At 33.8% G+C, this 23,047-nt stretch overlaps 2 protein-coding genes across 3 annotated transcripts; one reads left to right on the forward strand and one right to left on the reverse strand.

The window, feature by feature from the left end:
• The first annotated feature begins 3,703 nt into the window (after positions 1 to 3,703).
• On the forward strand, positions 3,704 to 7,515 carry LOC104233154 (probable flavin-containing monooxygenase 1). 2 transcript variants are annotated; one of them, XM_009786487.2, is made up of 4 exons: positions 3,704 to 4,347; positions 5,135 to 5,372; positions 6,130 to 6,296; positions 6,541 to 7,515. In XM_009786487.2, exons 1-4 carry the CDS (start codon positions 3,853 to 3,855, stop codon positions 7,240 to 7,242), a joined length of 1,602 nt encoding a protein of 533 aa, XP_009784789.1. In that variant the 5' UTR covers positions 3,704 to 3,852; the 3' UTR covers positions 7,243 to 7,515. The 2 variants fall into 2 exon arrangements, with proteins under 2 accessions (XP_009784789.1, XP_009784790.1); XM_009786488.2 differs by having other exon boundaries at positions 3,738 to 4,347; positions 6,559 to 7,515.
• Positions 7,516 to 13,125: 5,610 nt separating this feature from the next.
• LOC104233153 (pentatricopeptide repeat-containing protein At5g42310, chloroplastic) lies at positions 13,126 to 20,250 on the reverse strand. Its single transcript, XM_009786485.2, has 5 exons — positions 18,421 to 20,250; positions 14,431 to 14,583; positions 14,270 to 14,341; positions 13,738 to 13,960; positions 13,126 to 13,525 (listed from the first exon to the last, which is right to left on the reverse strand). The coding sequence occupies exons 1-4, from the start codon at positions 20,218 to 20,220 to the stop codon at positions 13,853 to 13,855; spliced, it is 2,133 nt and encodes a 710-aa protein (XP_009784787.1). The 5' UTR covers positions 20,221 to 20,250; the 3' UTR covers positions 13,126 to 13,525; positions 13,738 to 13,852.
• Between the last annotated feature and the right edge of the window lie 2,797 nt (positions 20,251 to 23,047).

The raw sequence follows: 23,047 nt of genomic DNA on the forward strand, positions 1-23,047 counted from the left end.
AGTGCGTGTGCTATACTCGTTTAAGGAGTGTGAGGCCTATTAAAAAGGCACCAAGAGCCATTTTTTGGCTGTCATCTTCTTCCTACTTGTTCATCCTCCATTGTTGAACAAAATTGAGCTTTTCTTCTTTGCTTTTCTCTCTCTCTCCAACATTTTCTGCCCAATTCTTTTTTTTTTTTTTTTTGCTCTTTCTCTTCAACATTTTCTGTCCAATTCTTTCTTCCCTCCCCTGACTTTAGCATTTCGTCGAACACCTGGTGTCTGCAATTTTGTAGATTTTGTTTTTTGAACTATTGTGATGATTGATTCATTGTAGTTGTTGTTTGATCGTTTGGCATCAATCACTTTCTCAGTTTGAGTCAATTGACATTGGTCATGTTCAATTTGGACACTTGTAACTCTATGCTCGACCAACTGGTGTTCGCCGACCATATTCAGTTGGTTGGAGAAGACTATTCCGGAATTGAAATTGTCTGAAACTTGGTGGGTCGATGGTATTTGAAGTGGAGAACAATCTCCACTGCTTGGAATCACTCGATTTGAACCAGAACCGATATGATAAATATCAGTTTTGCCTAATTTTTCACTACAATACTCGATCCCACCATTGTTGAAATCTGCAGCAGCTTGGGAAGAAATGAGAGGGGCGCCTAGGTGGGATTTATGCGCAATGGTGAGACGCATCTTTTGGGACTGATCCGGTGGTTTTTCACCACCAGACGACGGCACATCGGCCATTCTGTCTTTGTTGTGTTACTATTCACAACAGTCGCACCATTTGATGGAGGGGATTAATGTTTGAATTTTATTTTTATGTTTATTTTTTATTTTAATTATTTTTAATTTACTATGTGACATGGCATATATACATTGTTATTTTTTGACGTGGCAGACAACGTGGAGGAGATTGTGTTACACTCACTGATAGTCTCCTGTTATAAGCATTTATTTCACACGGTTTGAAGGAGTGTAAGAGTTTAGTTGGCAAATTGTTTAGTTTGGGGACCGACATGACAAAGTGGCACAAGTATAGATGTCATTTAGGTCATTCTGCCTATTTTCTATGCATGTCTTTGGTGGAGTCTCTTGGTCCAGAAATATTTCATCGATAGTTATCTAAGTAAAGGTTCATCGCACAAAAGTCACTTCTAAAAGATAATCAAAGTGAAGGTTCATGCCACAAAAATAACTATCTAATCTTTGTTACTTAAACTTCACTCTTTTGGAATGAACCTTCACAAGAACTAGAATTGCAAGATTTTCCTAAAGACAAAAAGTAGATATACAAGTGAATTAAAGAAATAAACCTGCAAATTTTCAGAACTTGAAAATAAGAGAAGTAGGTAGTACTTCATTATTGCTACAAATCAAATATTGTTGTATCCTTCAACTTATTACCAAACTTGGTACGGTGATAAATAACTTTTTCTAAAGAAAAATAATTCATCACGTCTCAAAATCTCGCCAATTACCTTCGGACTCCATATATCTTTTGACTCTATGTATGTGGGCACCTGATATCTATGAGGGTGTTTTCGTTGCAAAATACTGAATTTCTATCGACGTCATTCCAATTCAAAAATTATTCGTTAAAAAAAACGAGATGGAAAAAAAGAAAGTAACTCCAAAAATAGACATTAGTCCTAATAAAACAAATAATATTAAAAGGTTTCTTCAAACAACAAGGGGCTGGGTCAACTATTCAATCAAATGATATTGAGCATGTTTCCCGTCTCTTCTCGAGAAACAAGTGTCATGGCCAGCTTCCATAGTGTGACGGGCGGTGTGTACAAGGCCCGGAAACGAATTCACCACCGTATGACTGACCGGCGATTACTAGCGATTCCGGCTTCATGCAGGCGATTTGTTTCTGTCACCTTCTACATTTTCCTAACGGTCCAACTCTTTCTATGACATAACTCCATACACAAAGTTTGTAAACCTGGCCTTCTGGCTACATCTAAGGCTGAAAATATGGAATCCACAAGATGAAGCGGTCACATGTTTGTGTTTGAAATTTCACTATTGTCACACTTAAGGGAGTTCATTTGGATCGATTTTTTCCTAAAAAAAAAAACCAAACCAAGTAAGTCGTTTTTTTAAATATCGGAATCAAACCAAACCAATTAAGTCAGTTTTTTATCGATTCGTTTTATGTCGTTTTTTCGATTTTTTTGGTTATTTGTCGATTTTTTCTAAAATATAAGACATATACTACCAACAGGGGCAAAGCTATGTTGGCCCAAGCTAAGGGTGGTCAACTGAACACCCTTCGCCGAAAAATTATACTATGTATAAGGTAACATTTTACTTATTATTGATTAACAAAATAGACTTTGAACACCCTTGCATAGCCAACTGGCAAAAGGTGTTCAAATTTTGAACACCCTTATTGAGTTTTATGGCTTGGCCACTGACTACCAAATATATATTCTGACGACTATATATTCAACATAACATTATCAAACCAATTGCTTTTTGAGAAATCTATTATTTACCATGATATATTGATGATAATTAAACCACATAATGAAGAATAATTTTAAGACTCAATTAAAAATAGATTATTTTTAACATGAAATAGATTCTTGTACTTAACAAAAGAAAATTACCAACCAAACTAGAACATAAAGACAAAGAACTAGATTATATATATATATATATATATATATATATATATATATATATATATATATAGGTGAAATAATATATTTTAAATAGTTAGTTCTATAGTCGGTTTGGTTCGATTTTTTTATTAAAACCAAAACCAAGCTAAACTTGCTCAATTATTAAAATTCAAAACCAAAACCAAATCAAAATATCGATTTGGTTCGATTTTCAGATTTTTATGAACACCCTTAGTCACACATCCTTCACGTGCGATATTTTCTTGCCAAGGCGGACCTATGTATAATATTAAGGGTCATCGGGTCTCATAAACTTTAGAAAAAATCTTGTATATATATGTAGAGGTGTCAATATATTGTTAAAAACCGACTAAACCGATTGAACCGTACCATACCAAATCTATTTTTAGGTTTCTTTTAATAAAATTGTAGGTTTTTGTATAAATTTGTAACTGTGCTGTTAATTAGGGTAGGTTTTTTATTTTATGAAAACAAACCAAAAAATACCGAACCGTACCGAATAAATTTACATGTGAAAAATATATTTATATATTAAGTTTAAAAATAATAAAACATTAAATATTTCTGCGGGCCTTGGAATTATGAAAACGGATACAAACCAATAAGTAATTAAACTCAAAATAATAATTCTCAAACCTATTATGTTATTCCTATTGAAACTAAATTATTTTCAGCATATTCACTATCAAGACACAAAGTATTCTAACGATTATGAGTAGCAAACTACAATGTATTGAATATGTTTCCTTTCGTATAATTTAGATTTATCTTTTTGAATATTTAATCTTCTATAGGCTTTATTCTTGACTTCCAACTTGGTTAGTATCTTTTTACTCTTGTGATTTATATTTTTTGTGTCTTTGCTTAGTTTCTATTACGTTATTGTAGAATAATTGATGGATCTACTGTGACCATCTTTCATGGTTTTTTAATTCATCCCTTTAAACCCTAAAAATATCTAGATAGTTTTGAGGCCGTGAGCATCGGTTGAATAGAATAATAGTGTCCCATCTATTGCGCTATATAAATTATGTGTACTTGGGCTAATGACGTCTATTGAGTCGGTTGCTATAGTATAAGAATTTCAGTTGTCGTTTGATAATTTGACAAGTCCCAAAATTGAGTTTAGCCATCAAATAGTAGACAATTCTCCAATTTCCTTTTTTGGGGAAGTTTGGAATTAGGGTATTATTGTCTTTTCAACATGGAGACACACGTAAACGGAGAAATCAATGTTGAAAAAAGGAAAAAGCAAATAGGAATCATCGGTGCCGGAATAAGTGGTCTTGTTGCATGCAAACACGCACTGGAACAGGGATTTAATCCTATAATTTTTGAATCCTCAAATTGTATTGGCGGAGTTTGGTCCAATACAATTGAGTCAACTAAACTTCAAACTCCAAAAGATTTTTACCAGTTCTCAGATTTTGCATGGCCTAAGTCTGTCGCAGAAACTTTTCCTAATCACAATCAAGTTAAGGATTATATTGAATCCTATGCTCTTCACTTCAACATCCTGAAACATATTCAGTTTAATACTAAGGTGGTTACTGTTGATTACTGTTGTGAGGATGATGGTGAAGAAATAATAGCTGCTGGTTGTGATAATCTGTGGGGTGGTACAGGTCGCGCATTCTCTCCTAAATGCAAATGGGTTGTTACAGTAATGGATCTCCTTCGTCCCTTGCATTCACATAAGGTAAATACTAATTCCTGTACTTTTTCTTTTTTAATCTGTTTAAAAGGAATGGTACCTCATTTGACCTGAATGATTGGCGGAGCTAGGATTTCAACTTTAAGGGTTCTAAATTTTAAAACGATGACTTCAAGTGCTAATAATTGAGTTCTAAATTTTATATTTGTATACATTTAATGAACATTTTAACGCAAATACATTGTTTGAGCAAAAGTTACTGTGTTCGGCCAAACCCGCATTGGAGTTTCTAGCTCCGCCCACATACTATTAGAGCATTAGTTATAGGATAGTTTGGTATATGAGAAAAGTCATTAAAAGGGCAGCCTGGTGCACAAAGCATCTCACCTTCACGTAGGGTTCGGAGAAAGACCGCACCTAAAGGGATGTTGTAGGCAGCCTACCCTGTAATGTAGGCAGCCTACCCTGATGCAAACATCAGTGGCTGATTTCACGGCTTGAACCTGTGAGCTATAGGTCACACAGAGACAACTTTATCATTGCTCCAAGCTCTCCTTCATATGCCAAAAGTCATTCTTTTTAACAATTTCATGTCCTGTCAAACACTAACATATAAAATGAAACCGATGGATTATTTGTTGGTTCAGAATAATCTCTTTTGGGAAGTATTTAAAACAACACCTTTTTCAAGCAAAGTGTACCTTTTACTGCCTTACTGATACTGAGATGTCTTTGTTGTCACAATTTTCAGTCTATTCTATTTTTAACAGCGCATATTTGTATTACTTTCTTGACATGCATGATGATCATTTTCTGATATGTGAAATGGTAGGTTTATGAAGTTGATTTCATAATCTTATGCATTGGAAAGTTCAGTGGCCTGCCAAATATCCCTCACTTTCCAATGAATAAAGGGCCGGAGGTGTTCGATGGCAAGGTTATACACGCCATGGATTATGCTGAAATGGGAAGTGTTAATGCAACTGCAATAGTCAAAGATAAGCGTGTCACTGTTATTGGATTCCAAAAATCAGCGATAGATCTTGCAGCAGAAGTCGCCAGACTAAATGGTACTACTACTTAGTAATTAACTGGATACAGTAAACAGATATTGCTAGCCTAGGACCAGTCTCATTTTTTGCCATTAGATCTGCTGACTCTAATGAATTATTTGCTAGAGATGTTTGAATTTTCAATAATTGAGGATAAGATGCGGGAAGTACGGCTTAGATTGTTTGGACATGTGAGGGGGAGAAGCACAGACACTCCAGTAAGGAGGTGTGAGAAGTTGACATTGAAGCGCCTTAGGAGAGGTAGAGGTAGGCCGAAGAAGAGTTGGGGTGAGGTGATTAGGCATGACATGGCGCAACTACAACTGACCGAGGACATGACCCGTGATAGAAAGGGGTGGAGGTTTAAGATTAGGATAGTAGGTTAGGTAGTCTAGATTATTCATATTGGTAGTGTTAGTACGTACTCTAGCATTTGGTTGGTAGTAGGCTTATTTGAATAACTATTTTTTTTTCCTGCTTCTACATGGCTTTTCGGTATTGTCCCGTATTGTTTCTTGTTATTATTGTGGTACCTATGCTTGCATGAGCCGAGGGTCTATTGGAAACAGCCTCTCTACCTCCACAAAGGTAGGGTAAGGTCTGCGTACACACTACCCTCCCCAGACCCCACTATGTGGGATTATACTGGATAGGTTATTGTTGTTGTTGTCTAGTACGCGAATGCTAGCTATGCCATTCGGAACAGAATAATGTACTGGTTTGCAGCAGACTTCTTTGGACTGATAAAAAAGTTTTATAATTTTTTTCATTTCAGGAGTGAAACATCCCTGTACATTGTTACTCAGGAGGGTACATTGGACAGTACCAGAGGGCTTTCTGAAACTATCTTTAAGGAATTTGAATAGATTCTCAGAGTTAATGATCCATAAGCCCCGCGAAGGATTTTTCCTCTGGTTCTTGGCAATTTTACTTTCACCTCTGGTAATAATTTCCTTAATTTTGCCTCACATTGCTTTAGCTTAGTTGTATTCAGAATTCCTATGTTGCTCACACTCACCGAAAATGTTGCCGGGTGCGTGTCGGACCCTCCAAAAATAGTGCATTTTTGGAGGATCCGACACGGGTGCGACATCATTTTGGAGAGTCCGCGCAACATAGCAGAATTCTACTGATGTCTTACTTTTAGCATTGTATAATAATTGATGGATATGATTGTTGCTTTCAGCTGTGGATATTTTCAAAGTTTGCAGAAACTTATCTCAAATGGATATACCCATTGAAGAAGTACAATATGGTTCCGGACCATGGTTTTCTTAGACAGATATCGTCTTGCATGTTCACAGTATTGCCAGCTGATTTCTATAAGAGAGTTGAAGAAGGAAGCCTCATTTTAAAGAAGTCGAAAAGTTATTGCTTTTGTAAAAAAGGACTCATCATCGACGAGGAGGAGAATCTTCCTTTGAAAACAGACATTGTCATCTTTGCAACTGGATACAGAAGTGATGATAAGCTTTGTAATATTTTCAGCTCAGCTTATTTTCAGAAATGCATTACTGGCTCTTCAACTCCCTTCTACCGCGAATGCATTCATCCACGTATTCCACAGCTCGCGATACTTGGGTATTCTGAGAGCCCTGCAATACTATACACCACTGAGATGCAAAGCAAATGGTTAGTTCATTTTCTTGCAGGGAAATTTAAGCTACCAACAATAGCGCAAATGGAAGAGGACGTCCTGAGATGGGAGAAGTGTATGCAACGTTACGCTTGTAAATACTACAAACGAGCTTGTGTAAGTGTGTTGTTACAAATATACTGCAATGATCTGCTGTGCAGGGACATGAATTTGAATCCCAGACGAAAGAAAAAAATGTTGAGTGAACTTTTCGCCCCTTATAAACCTTCAGATTACCAAAGATCTGTGTAGTTTTAGCACAATAATGATTTTGCAAGTGATATTACTGGACCAAGGAAAAAAGTTTCCCAGTGTAATAAAGGAAATAAGAATATGGGGCAATTTTCTTCAAGGAGTTTGATTTCTTCTTTGTCTGCTAGAATTAGGATACTTTTGTCATGAATTGGAATGTACTGCTAATTAATGTTATGAGGATAAAACCTAAAATGGTTGCAAAGTTCTGCTTGAAGTGTTCTCTGATTTACTATTATCCATGTATTCAGGTGGTGTTTCACTTTTTCTTGAGTTGAGAGTCTACGAGAAACAGTTTCTCTACCTTTACCAGGTAGTTTTCACATATCTAATCACAAAAGTCCAGCATTTTATTCAGAACAGTTGGGGGAACCTTAAAAACTTAGATGTGTTCTTCTGGTTTGAATCACAGATACTTCCAATATAATATACTGGAAGTTTCTAAGTTTTACATATCAATTCAGAAAGGTTTCTAAGTTTTACATATCAATTCAGAAAGGTCCAGCATATTATATTAGAGTTTTGTTCTACACCATTTTATGCAATATTTTTTCTAGTTTGAATCAAAGATACCTTCAGTACTATATGCTGCAGAGTGTAGTTTTAACATATCTAATCACAAAATTCTAGCTTTTGGTTCAGGATAGTAGGTGAACCTTAAACATTTAGATATATCCTAGGAATTTGAATCACAAATACTCTCCGTATAATATTCTTAAAGTTTGTAAGTTTTATATATCAATTTATAAAGGTCCAGCATATTATACTGGATATTTTGTTCTACAATTAATTCATTTGCCATTACTTTAACTGTGTTTTTTTAATCAACTAAACATTTTTGATGTTTAATGACAACATAAAGTACTGTAAATTAAATTACATTTATATATTACACAACCAAGCACATAATAAATGTTTTTCATAAAAAATTTATAAAAATATACAACAATGCAGATATTATTAGTTACGATCTCAATTACAAACGAGAAGAATAGTACATTAACGCAGTGAGGAGAATAAGAAGATTAAACCACAAAATTTAAAAAATCGGAATAATAATTGTGAGAGCTTACTTCAATCTATAGATTGACGCCGCTAGATTCTGCTGAAACAGAGTATGAGGTCATGTCGCGTAACTTTTATAAACAGAGTAGGGGTATTTTGTCAACAAATTGTTCCGGTGCTAATGTACTGGCTAAATATAGTTGACTTTTGATTATGCGGCAAAATTTGATTGACCAGCAATAAAAATGGCTATTTATAAATTTTACGCACTAAAATATGGGCGGATTGGGAGGTTTGACAAAATATGGGCTTATTTTGCCAGCACTATGCAGGAGTTAGGGGTGTACAAAGGAAACAGAGAAACCGCACCAACCCGATAATCCGAGTCAAATCGAGAAAAAAATCCGACTATGGTTTGGTGTTGGAAAAAAAAAACCGACCATAATTGGTTTGGTTTGGTTTTAACTAAAGAAAGTCAAACCGAAACCAAACCAACCCGACATTACATATATAGAAATTTTAGATATATTTAATATATAAATATACTTATTGTGATGTAATTTATAAATATTTCTTAAAAGATTTCATAATTTTATCTTTTGAGGTATTATTTCAAGGTTGGACTTAGAACTTTTGAATGTTCCAATAAGTTTTATAGCCACTAACATTAGTAAATTAAATAATGCTAACAAAAGCCCAAACCAAAATCAAATTAATACCAATCCTAACAAAAGACATTCAATTCAATACTACGAACGGGAAGTATTGAATATCTATTTTTTGTTTTGCAATAATTTAGATAAAAATGCATAACCTATTTTTATTTTTTCTTTAGCGTTTAGTCATGTAATTAATAGTCCCTCATTAGTCTACTTATTTTAGCATGACTTAGTACTTTTAGATTATGTTTATTTTTATTATGGCTTTTTAATTAGCAATATTTATATTACATAATTTTATTGTCTTTATTGTTGAATATTTTAGGATAATGTCATGACATATCTCATATTTTGTATTATTTCTTGGAAAATACTTTATATAGTTGTATTTTATTAGGACTAAAAAAATATTTTGAGCACAATTTATATGTTTTGTTCTACAAAGATTTTACCAGGGAAAAAACCCCAAAAACCCGAAAATCTGAGAAAACCCGAGAAAAATCGAGATTGAAAACCCGAGTTTTATTGGTTTGGTTTGGTCTTTAGATTTAATAACCCGACACAATTGATTTGGTTTGGTAATTATAAAATCCGAACCAACCCGACCTATGTACACCCCTAGCAGGAGTCATTATCCACCTGTATACAAAGGTAATCTCTCAGCAGTTAATTTGGTAAAGATGACATTTCTAATAGCAGCAATATGAGACTTTAGTTTGTGAATATTTTTTTGGAATGCAGTTTGACTTTTTCATGAGTTTGCTAAATATGTCGGTTGTAGACTTATTGGCATAAGAAACAATTCACTTCTATAGAGAAGTAGAACTTTTGAGTATTTTAAGGGAAGTCTATGATTATTATTCAAATTCAAACATGACGCACAAAAGGAGAAAAATAATTGGAAAAAGTTATTAAGTTTGAGAAAATAGATTCGATAATAGTTGTTTGCCACAACATATCTTTTAAGGGCTCGTACGGTTTGAAAGATAAGTTATGTTGCCCTTAGTTATGTTGAGATTAGTTATATTGGGATTATATTTTTATTGATTGTTTGGTATGTTATATTAATCATGTGATTGTCAATTTTACTGTTTTATCCTAGGATTGTTATTCCATCTCTGGCAGGTCTAAATTATCCCGATACTATTTTTAATCTTAGAATAACTTATCCAAGGTTAGTAACCAAACAAAGGATAAGGGACGATACTAAATTTTTTTTCCAAGATTATATTTGCTTATCCACCGTACCAAACGAGACCTTAAAAGCTAGACTAAGAATAGCCAATCCTGGACATAAAGTCACCTTCATGACATAGCAAGAGCAAAGAACGCAGAATTCAAGGGCAACGACTATAGCAATATAGTATCATTATGGACCGAGTCTAAAAGCTTTTTCTGGGCATTAGCTATATTTGGTTATCTTTGGCACGAAGTAAAGAGATTAGGACAATGTATATATCCCAAAAACTCTGCTGCGTAGAATTGGAAGTCAATCTTCCACCTACGGGTGTGGCCTAATGGTCAATGAAGTGCGTGAGAACCATGAGGTGTCAGGTTTAAATATAAGCGGAGGCAAAAAAATTAGATGATTTCTTCACATCTATTCAAGTCTTGGTGGATATAGTTACCTAGCTAGTACGTTGCTGGTGGGAGGTGGCAGGTAGCTGGCCCGAACACCACGATTATAGGAAAAAAAAGTCAATTATCTTTCAGACGCATTGATCTGGAAATCTTTATACACACATGCGTACAAGTAGCCATTCAATTCAAGGGCAGCCATCTAACTGGAAAGAAGAGAAAGTAAACGATTTTGCATCACCTTACCTTAATATCAGTGCAATTATAACAAAAGTGTCAAAATGATATTATTGACAAAATGAACCGTGCATGACGTGATTAATTAGATCGGAGAAGTGGACAGCTGGTAATGCCGTAAAGGGCAGCCCGGTACACTAAGCTGCCGCTATGTATAGGGTCCGGAGAAGGGCCGGATCACAACTGGCAATATACACCATATTATATATCAATTAACAACGTCTAAATTTCCAAACTCGTTGGTTGACAAACAAACATGTAGGTGACTGGTCAAAATAACAGTGTAAAATAGCTGTATCTTGTCATTTAACTAGACTTGTTTCTATCATGTTTGGAGTCACAGTATGCAGCGGCAATATGTGGTATTGGTTTAGCAGTGCAAATTAACACAAATATCTGTGATATAACTTAGTATGAAAATAGGTATGATTAATTATACTAATCAATAAGTAGTACTCTCTTCTTGTTTTCACGGTATAAAGGCCAAGTATATTGTGTTTTGTACTCGAATTAAGTTGTTTAATTTTGACCCTGTCGCATTGAGAACTGAAAAGTGCAGCCTGGGAACAATTGAGAAAGCACAGAACCAGGACTTTTACAAAGAGTATGATATGGCAAAAGAAATTGCCCTTCAAAGGTTCTTTTTTCATGAAAAGACTACTTCAAGGAAGATTACCCACTGATGAAATGATCCATAGACTTGGGATTATTGTCCCCTCTAAATGTTGTTGTTCCAAGCATGAAGAAGAAACTAGTCAACACTTGTTTTGTGAGAGTCAAATTTCAAGACAAGTGTGGGCGTACTTTGCTAACTGTTGTGGAGTTAAAATGAGCCAGGGAGACATAAGGCAAATGGCTATGGGATGGTGGTTAACTATAGCTAATAATGGAGTTCATGCTACTTTAATTCACTGCTTACCTTCTGTTATCTCCTCGGAAATATGGAAGAGTAGGTGCAATGCCAAGTTTGAAGGGATAAATATGTCTGCTAGAATCATCATTCAGCAGGTGTGCAGATTTATGACTTCGCTTTTAAATTGTAAATTTCCGAAGCTACGGCTGCCTCATTCATGGATGGAAATGTGTCTAGCAACCGAGAGGGTACAACAGGTAATATCTAGCCAAGTTGTCAGATGGACCAAGCCAGGGACAGGCTTTAAGTTAAATACAAATGGATGTAGCAAAGGTAATCCGGAAAGCTCTGGTGGCGGAGGCGTAATTAGAGATGCGAATGGGGATTTTATTAGAGATGCGAATGAGGATTTTATTTGTTCTTTTGCTGATTTCTATGCCCATTGCAGTAACAATATGGTTGAAGCAAAGGCAATACTAAAAGGAATGCTTCTGTGCAGGGATAGAATTGGAGGCAATATTATTGTAGAATCCGACTCATTGTTTCTTGTTACTTTGATTAACAACAAACTAAAACCACCTTGGGAGATAAGACTAATTTTGGAGCAGATTCAAGAGATATCACATGATGACTGCTTTACTTTTGTTCACATATACAGAGAAGTTAATATGGTGGCCGACCTGTTGGCAAATTTGGGAGAGAGTTTGAAGGATCATGTGGTTTTCAACAGCTTGACAAACTGTCCACACAATGTTAGAGCTGTTGTATTGTTGGATAGAGAAGGCATACCAAATTTTAGATTCAAACCAAAAAGGAATCAGTTTGTTGTTAATAATGTTTCCAATGGATAAAACAGTTTTTTATATATTCTTAGCATCAGTAGGATTATCATCTTTTTGTGGAATATTTTGTAGTCAAAATGTAATGGACAGGATCTCCCAAACTAGGCAGATTAGATTGGAGCAACAGACCTCAAGGATGATGCATATCATTCTTCATTATGTACTGGGGGCTAAAGGATACATCATCCTCCATGTTTTACTGCTTTTCGATTATATACAGGTACAGGTTCATGCCTAAAAAAACCCCATCGCCATGATGGATGCTTTGAATTAAAATAAAAAATAAAAAAAGAAAGACATATCCGTTCGTCGCATAATTAAGAACGAGAACAATGTAGCTGAATCTAACTTGCTAATAGTCTGTTCGGCCAAACTTCTAAAATCAACGTATTTTGAAAAGTATTTTTTTAGAAGTACTTTTGGTAAAAAGCAATTTATGTTTGGTTAATTAATTTGAAAAGCACTTCTAAACAATAATTAGTGTTTAACCAAACTTTTAAAAATTGCTTCTAAGTGTTTCTTTCTCAAAAGTGTTATCGGAGAAAAATTACTTTTTTTTTTGCTTCTTCAAAACTGTTTCTGCTTCTACTTAAAAGAGTTTTTTTCTTCTAAAAACTGAGCCAAACACTTCAACTTTGAAAAAAAATATTTTTTTCGGGGTTTGGAGAAGGTTGGCCAAACATCCTACAATTCTGTTACACTACGTCCACAAGGAGAAAAGAAGACAGCTAGAATATACAAGTACAGAGGTTTTTAAGGAGCTCAGTCATTTGCTAGATTCTATCCACAAGCTGATATAACCTCTTATCATAAGATATGACAAGACTGTAAAACAACATTGTGATAGGAGTCTTGTTCCTAAATTCAACACTGCAATTACATAAATATGACACTTCACATGTTACCGCAAAAAGAAAAGAAACTGAATATGCTCTTTGCTGCTATAAGAACTGTACAAGTGTGTTGTTGAAAGAATGCTGGGACGAATACGGACCTTGGATCCTTTATTCACCTTGAATCTCTATCTGCCGTTGTCCCCAGATTTGGCTGTCAAACATGGAACAATTTTGATTTGTGTCATAGGTCAATGCACAACCGTGAACCACAGCCTACAAAATTAAATAATTCAGGATAAATTAGATGGTAAGCTTCTAAGGAAAACTAGATTTTTCATGTTCAAATATACTCTTCAATGTTTCTACTTTCTAATAATTTCAGCAAAACTTAAGCACCAGAAAAAGGAAATTTTCTATTTGAATACCCATATCTAACTCCAAAGCACACTGTTCGACTCAAATAAGCATCTAGACAATTCACTTACCACAAATTCAAAGTCAAACTGAAACATCTCGGTTCATTGTGGTCCTTTTGTTAGAAGGACTTGCACAGCTAGAATTTCAATCCTTTTTTGTGACAATGATTTGCACAGTCTACTACTATTTCAATGTGGACTTCAAGTATCTCAGAGCGGATCGTAACATTGCTCTAGCTTTCCTATCTGGGGTACATCCAGACAAAAGCATTTCTTCATAAACGGCGGGAACCTGAAAGCCAAAATATTTAGCATGATCCACACAACTAGGATGTAAGAATGCCAATCAGGTCAATCTGACAAAGGCAAAAATATTAATGTAAAATTCACTGCAATCCTATGCCATTTTTGCCAAGCCTGATTCTTTTGCTGCATATAAAGATCTGAATTTCGGTTTTTAAATAAGAAAATTTAGTCAATAATATGCATAATATCACTTAAAAAGAAGATACAAGAGACAAAATAATCATGACGCACCATACAAAAATGGAGACTCCAACACTATAACTATAGATGAAAGACTCCACGTAAGAAGGCTTACCCTTTCAAATTTGTCCACACGTATCAAGGCTTTCATAAGAGTGGTGTACGTAACAACATCTGCCTTCATATGCTGCAGTTGTAGGATATGTATGTAAGTCACGAGACTATATCGTCATGAGCATGCTATGTATATATACAGAAAGGAAAAGGTGAACTCACATTTTCTTTCATATACTTCAATACAGCAAAAGCCTCAGCATCCCTCCGATCCTCACCAAATGCATTAATTAGTGAATTGAGAGCTAACAGACTGGGCTTTAGACCATCTCCCTTCATGATCCTAAAGGCATTTACTGCTTGTTCAGACAAGCCCTGTGGACGAAGATAAACATTTTACATATGCAATCACAAGAAAATTTGATAATGAACAGAAAACTAGAATGATTAAGCTAAAGTAGGAAGGTTATGCTGCAATGCAGGCATATGACCAGTGCCTGATTGGTGGACTTAAGCAAATCTTCCTTAAAGATCCCTTTTCTTCTTTTTTTTTTTTTTGGGGTGGTGGCGGTGGTGGGTTGTTGTTGGGGGGGGGGGGGGAGGATCACAAGTTCCAGCAATATTCTACAAACTCCATACCTATTTCAAGTGTACCCACGCCTAAACCTAAATCTCAACTAGTTGGTATTTTTTTTTTTAACTTTTTCAATCAGGAGGATGTATAGTGTTTCTACACTTTCCCTCCAGGGTGCTCGAACTCAGGACCTAACGGTCGTAGGTGGAGGTGCTTTACCAATATGAATAAGCATACAAAATAATAATAATAAATTATCTATTCGTGGAAATTATCTATATTATATTAAAAGCACGAAGATCCTTAGCGAAATGTCGTTCACCTTTTTTTACCCTTTAAATTTTAATTTCACATTAGACAAAATAGTCGTTTAATTATTTTCCTAATATTTAAGACTTTAAAATTAAATAATTTTCTTATTAAATCTTTCCTTATTTGAACTACGTAGGGATTCCTAATTTTTAGGTTTTAAAATCCATTAAGTTTTTTTGAACTTATATAACTTCTTTCCTTATTTGAACTATGTAATATAATTATAATTCCTTCCATGTTATTTTTCCTAATATTTACGACCTTGCAAATTTGAAAACTATCCCTTGACGTGGCATTGAATTTTACAATAATTTGATTCTTAAAGAATGTGTATTTTTAAAGCCCTTGTATTACCTATCAAGATAAATTTTGAAAACTATGCGTGCAACTATAAGAAAATGCCATTTCTTTTTAAAATTTAAAAAGTCTAATAAGGGTTTTTTTAAGTCCTCGAATTATGAAAACGAGTATAAGTAAATTACATGTTGCTCCATCAAAGATAGACAAGTGACTTTTAGTTCGTAAGCATGTTACTTTTTCACCTTTTTCCTTATTTTTATATTTTCATTTAATATATATTGACAAGAGTGATATCTCTAATTATGGATGAAATTTTCGGGTTAATTTCTATTATAACAAGTAAAATCTATTTTAATTAACTTATTAAGAAACAAACTATTAAATTTTATGACACACAAAAATTAAATAGTTAATGGTACTCGAACCATTACTAGGATATGATTATATAGAATATTGAATTCATGATATTTATAATTTCTCCGAATTATAAAATACTCATATGCTTACTGTCATGTTTTATTAGAATATTGAAATCGCGTTAAAATTCTCTCAACACTATGCATTTTTCTTAATCTTTTCAATTACTTCTTTTAAATACTTTTGATTATAGTTTAATTACTTTATAAATTCATAAATAAATGTTCAAATTACGGAGAAAATTCAAAAGTTTGACTTTCACATTGGAAAATCTATTGAAAATTAGATGAGATAGTATTTCTACTTTGACTTAATTACTCTAAAACACACACAAAAAAGTCAAGTAACGATCGGTTTACTTTTTGAAAAAAGACTTTCCATTGGATAAAATTTTAGAATGAATTAATATTAAAAATTGAATCAATTAAAAATAATTGCTTTCCTTAATGTTGAGAACAAGAATATTTTATCATTGAAATGACTAATTAACAAAAGAACTTAATTCAATGTTTGTTCCTTTAATGTATTTCCAGGACATGTTGGAGACAATATAGGGAATATGCACAAAGAAACATTTGTCTATAAAGAACTATTAAGTGAAGTAATATTACAAATGAAATCTGATTAACTTAATTTATAATTCATATGTGAAAGCTGATATCAAATCACCTTGAATTTAACTAATATAAGTCACTAAAACTCGACCATAACTACTTGTCACATGTAAGTTATATTTTGTATCTTTTATTGTCATAATTTAACTTGTGAAATTAAGATAGTAAAATTATAAAATTGAACTAAGTATTAAGTGGAATAAATTGATTGAGTTGATTGAGTATTTTTACAAGGTGAGTTTGTTCCTTTATTGAGTAATTAGCTAAATAAGAGCAATAGCTAAGCTTGTTTTGTAATATTTTCACTTGGTGATTAATAAAAATTTAATTATAAAAAAAATCTGAATAAGATCAACAATCATCATACCTTCTTTTTTAACTTTTAGTTTATAATTCAAATGAATGTCAATATAAAATATGCATAATTCTTTTAAAATTTTATACTCATTGAGATGGAATACACGCATAAAGAGGGTATCCTAAAACTAGTACTATATTAAAAGCACGTCTTTTTTACCCTTTAAAATATAGAGTTCACATTAGACAAAATAGTAATTTTAGTATTTCATTAATATTTAGGAATAATTATTTAATTAATTCTCCGACAATTTAGAAATAGTTATTTAATTATTCTCTTATTATTAAAGGTCTAGGAATGTTAATAAATTTTTGCCTATTGGTACTACTCCCTACGTTGGAGTAGTTAATACTTTTAAGGTTTTCGAGACCTTTTCTAGTAGTTAAAAAAAATTTGCCTAGCCTAAATTTTCACCTCTACGTTCAACTCCCTATGAAGGAGTATTAAATGTGTTTATTTTGTAGTTAATACCTTTTAGGTTTAGTAGACCTTTTTTAGTAGTTAAAATTTTTTTGCCTATTCAACTTCTTATGTTGGAGTATTAAATGACTTTATTTGTAGTTAATACCTTTTAGGTTTATGAGACTTTTTTGTATTTAAAATTTTTTGCCTAAATCTCACACCCAACTTTTTCTTTTAGGTTAGAAGTTTTTATTATTTGGTAAAATTTACAGTACCCGCGTTACGCATGTACCTAATCTCAATATATAAATATACTTATTGAAATTTATATTTGAGTATAAAATAAAAGGTTTAATTTTTTGAAATTGATGAATGTTGATCCTATATATAGCTAACTCAATAAAGGAAGAAATATAAAATTCCCCAATCATCATTCAATAAGTTCAATTAAACTTAGTTCCAGTTCTATATGTTCAACTTTTCAGTTTTAGCAAGAATACATAGCTTTTGAAGATCTAAGAGCTTTTCAAAAAAAAAAAAATTGAAAAGCTATTTCAAGTTCATTTTAATAGACAGAAGACAATCTTCTTTCTTTCTTGCGAGCAAAGTACATTTTGTTATATTTCTTTAATCAATAAAAATATATATGAACTATTATAAAAGCACAATGCCTCATAGCGTAATATTAGTAAAACTTTTTAGCCTTTAAAAATAGATTTCAAATAGAATAAAATTAACATTTAATTATTTTTCCATATATTATAACTTTGAAATCAATTAAAATATTATGATTGAAGTATTAACTTAATTGTCCATTTTTATTGATTACTACATATTGAATCATAGTATACATGGTTATTAAGACAAAAGCAATCATAAGATATTCTAATTTCAAATTACTAATAGATTTTTTTATACGTTAATTTAGTTTGTTACTTAAATAAATATTATTAGACAAAATCATGAATAAATGAATATTATTTATTATATGTGTGTCAATTTCATGATCAATATTTATTATTTTCAAGAACTCAAATTTTTACTTAATATTTAGTTTGTGACTAAAACCATGCTTTGAATGTTATTTATATATATATATTTTTTTAAAATTATTGTCCTCAATATAGGGTACACGTGCAACGCGCGTACCCTGAAACTAGTTCCCTAAGATATAGTGAGCAAGTAGCTATGAAATATTCATAAAGCAATGCGTTATAGGTCAGAATAATATTTACCCTCTGTGCATAGGCATTGATCAAGGCATTATACATGGTTGAGGATGGTTTCAACCCTGTAGACTTCATCACCTCCAAGCACTCAATGGCATCATTGAACCTTCCTGACTGTCCGTAGATATTAATCAGTGTGGTATATGTAACAACATTGGGCAGTAAGCCCTGACTCTGCATCTTACTCAACAGGCCCTTCACTTCCTCCCATTTCTCCAGCTCACCAAAAGAATTAATCATTATATTGTATGTGGTGGTGCATGGCAAGCACCCACTTTCCTGCATTGCCTCAAACAGCTCCTCCGACTTATTGTGATGGCCATGCTTACTATGGCAATCTATTAGCGTGTTCCATGTAACAGTATCAGGCTCAATTCCGTCCAATTTCATCCTTTCAAATGTAGACATTGCATGATCCAAACAATTGTACTTCCCAAATGTATCAATCATTATGTTGTAAAACTGCCTATCAGGATTCACCCCACTATTCTTCATTTCTTTAAGCACCTGAAATGATCTCTGCCACTCTCCTCTATCACGATAACTAGCTAAAATCCTACTAAACACAAACGAATTCGGCCGTACATTATTCGCTTCCATTTCTTTCAACACAATTCTCGCGCTTTCCCACCTACCTGCATTCCCATAAGCATCAATAAGCAAGCTATACGTATGTTCATCCGGTGCCACCCCATTCCTCTCCATCTCCGACACAATATACTCCGCATCCTTCAAGGATCCAGTTTTCACATACCCTTTCAGAAGTGCATTATATGCCCTCGTCCTTGGCTTTAACCCGCCTTCTTTCAACTCCTCAAATACAGCCTCAGCCTCCTCAGTCCTACCCGAATTGCCCAACTCAGATATCAAGGTAACAACAGTAGCCGTTTTTGGGCTCAGCCCATTACCTTGAACAACACTCATGAAAACTAAAGCTCTATCAACATCACCAGCTTTCGCAAAACCCACAATCATATCATTCAACAATTGGCCATCAAGTTCAATCATATCAGCTTCAATTTCATCATAAAACTTCTCTAACATAGTTAAATCAATTGAATTACTACGAATAAGCGACTGAATAATCAAACTGTAATTAACATAGTCAGATTGATACCCGTCTCTCCGCATTCTACACATCAAATTAAGTGCTTTTTCGAGGTCACCATTCCGTGCACAAGCACCAATAAGTGCATTGTACGTTAACGGCGTTAAAGTTTGCCGCTGTGAAAGCAAAAAAGCCTCGTACAACTTCTCCGAGCGTCCCAGCGCGTGAATGAGAATTGAGTAAAGCAGTTCGTAAGAGAAACAAACGTTGTGCTTTTGAAGCCACGTAACGAGTGCGTATGCCGTAGAAATTGAGGATGACGTAGAGGCGAGGTTTTTCAGAAGAGAGTGCCAGACTGGGGCCGGAACGGCTCGGTATGACTCGGCGAGTTTTAACTCGGCCGGGTCGAGTTGAGTGGGTGAAGAAGTGTCTGAATTGGGCTCAGTGGGCGTATAAGTGGATAGAAATTGAAGCAGAGGAGTGAAATCGTAACGGCGATTCGGGTACAAAACGACGTCGTGGTTTTCGTCTTCCTCTTCCACTTCGAGGTTATCGATATTGAATTGCTTGGAAATAGAGAGATGGGATGTTGAGGCGGCGAAAGGCGGTGGTCGGAGAACTTGACGGCGGTGACTGGTGTGTAAACGGAAGTGAATGAACGGAAAACGTAGTTGCAACGGAGGAGAAAGTAACAGAGTATTCATTCTCCTTCTTCTTCTCCGGCAAGTGAAGGTTGAAGGGAGAGATAGAGCCACCATGTTTTTTCAGCTCGAATAGCTCAGCACAGATATTTTATACTTTAGCAAATAGTAGCATAGTAGGTCCTTTAACTTGTTTGAAATGCTAATATAGTACAGTTGCTTAACAAAAATATTTAACAGATAAGTCCCTCAAGTTCCTAAAATCCTTAGTTACATACTCTTTATTGTAAATTAGTAGCAGATTAGTCACTAAAAATAAAAATAAACAAACAAAGATGAAATTTTGGTAATTTACGATACTTAGGTAAAACAACGTCCCAGAGTTTCCTAATTCAATAGGTCACTAGTTCAGATCATAATGTCAACACAGAGTTTCCTAATTTCATGTTTTTAATAACTTTTTTGAATTACTAATTAACAAAATAATACTAATATTTTATCTTGTGAGACAAGCTTAATAATTTCCTAATGATTAATTTAGATTTAAATAAGTACTTAATTAAAACTATCCTTCACCAAACAATCAGATTTTCAAATTATACAATTTCCAAGTTTTAATGAATCATATTTGATAATTTTAAAATAGTTGGTGGAGCTCTAAAGGCATTCGTACTTCATATTTATCGTTCAAAGACTTCTAAATGGTGTTGGTAAGGTTTTAAGTGGATTCTTAAAACACCTTTTGAATTGCTTATAACTTAAAGCCTCAAATTGGGGGTTCCTCAAGCTAGGGAAGGGAGACTAAGAATTCTCCCAAAAGTGATCATACGCAAGAAGTCATGGATAATATGGTTACACATATTATCCATCGGTTAACCCGTTTTTTATCCGTATTAAATATGGGTTAGATCGGATAATGTATCCGTTTTTCATTATCCGTTTTCGATCCGAATTATATCCGATCCGACCCGCCCGTTTGCCACTCCTAGGTATGATAGTCAAATTTACTTTGAGCATAACTATTAGTCTAATTTCAACACTAGTTATAGCATTTTTTTAAACAGAAAAGGTTCAAATATGCCCTTGTACAATACGAAATTGAGCATATTTGCCCTTCATTAATATTTTAGCTCATATATGTCATTACCGTCATATAATTTGTCCATATATGTCCTCGTACTATATGAAATTGAGCACATTTGACCTTCGTTAATATTTTAGCTCATATATGCCCTCATAGTTACATAGTTGGTCCATATATGCCTTTTTTTAAAAGGAATCCACACAAACTAATTAGCTCTTTTGTTAATTGTACAAAAGTGCATTACAAACACTATTTTCTTTTTATTAGTACTTTTTTCTTTACTTTCTCTTTTCTTTCTTCTTTTTTATTTTCTTCTCTCTTTTTTCCACATAGTGTTGATACCCAATTTTTTCCTATATATTTTTAATATGCAAAATACTTTCAAAATAGCATATGTATGCATATATAAGTATGTCCAAATATTTTATTATTTTTTCTTAATTTTTAAAGATTTTTAAATCAATTTATTACCCTATCTTATCCAGACAAAAACCCAATAATTATTCCTAAAATTTTTATTTTGGGTGATTCATTTATTAAACTCTCATATTTATACTAAAATATAGCTAATGTAATTTTTGCATATTTTTACAAATTTATTTAGTATTTTTAAAGCTAAATTGCATATAATTGCAATATTAGCCTCTTTTAGATTTAATTACGTTTGTGTCTATAAAAAATTAGGTCCAATATGTTTAATTCGATAATTATGTAATATTAATTATTTTAGTACCTTTAATTTACTTCCAGAAATTATTCTACTATTTTTTATAAAATAAATAAGGGAAGAGTGGCTATTTAAAATATACCCCAATTGTGTTTCAATTATAGCCTGAATTGAACCCCAATTTTAAACCCAATTACCCAGCCCAAATCCTAATCTACCCGACCCACGCCCCTTTTTAAATAACTCGCCCGAATTTCCTTTTAATCCCAGCCGTTGATCGCCTAGATCAACGGCTCACATCAGCCCTTTCCTTTTTTAATCCCGACCTACCCTAAACCCTAGTCATTTTTCACCTGCAGCCGCCTTCAAACCCCTTCCTCTCTCAATTTTCTCTCAATCCCCTCTTAAACCCTAGCCTCCGCCCTCAATTACCACCTGAAAATCTCTCAAATCCATGGTCTCCAAAGCCATTGGAGGCCTGTATCCACTTCCCTTGGCTTCTATGTGTTCGAGTACTATGGTTTCAAGGCCATATCGGGGAATCTCGGTCCAGACCTTGGTCGATTTCAGTTCTTATGGCTGTCTCGGTCATCTTTGACTTTGCTCCGGCCAGCCAAGGCTATTCAAGCCTGACTCTTGACTTCTCCTGCTTAGATCGATGGTTTCCAAGCCTTTCTCACCATCTGGGGTTCTTCTGAAACCCTAACCTTTGAGGTTCTTCCGATTTCTTTAGATTTGTTTTAAATCTGTGTTTACTCTAAACTTTTAAACGTTTTCTCAAGGTTTATTTCAAAACTCTACCTTCAAGAACCCTTATCTTTTCCGATTTGAGTTTCTGTTAAGTTGTTTCGAAGCTTTCTTTGATTTTCTAACATGTTCTATTGTGTTTCCTTATGTTGTTCTTTTACTTGAGTTTTAAGGGTTTTGACCTTTTGAGATTTCTGAATCTATTTTGTTAGTATTTGTCCGATTTACTTGCTTTTCATCTCTAGAACTCAATTGATGGTGAAAACCCTAAAATTTTGGGTCCATTCGAGTCCTGAGACTACTTGCTATATGATTTACTTGTTCGTCATGCTCTGAATTCGATTAATTTCAAAACCCTAATTTCTCTAGACCTATTCGAACTTCTGAAAGCTGTTTCATCTGTTTGAATTAGCTCGACTGGATTTGAAGTCTTTTTTGTTTCAACT

The sequence above is a fragment of the Nicotiana sylvestris genome, chromosome 8 (assembly GCF_000393655.2).
Source record: "Nicotiana sylvestris chromosome 8, ASM39365v2, whole genome shotgun sequence".
Taxonomy (NCBI): Eukaryota; Viridiplantae; Streptophyta; class Magnoliopsida; order Solanales; family Solanaceae; genus Nicotiana; species Nicotiana sylvestris.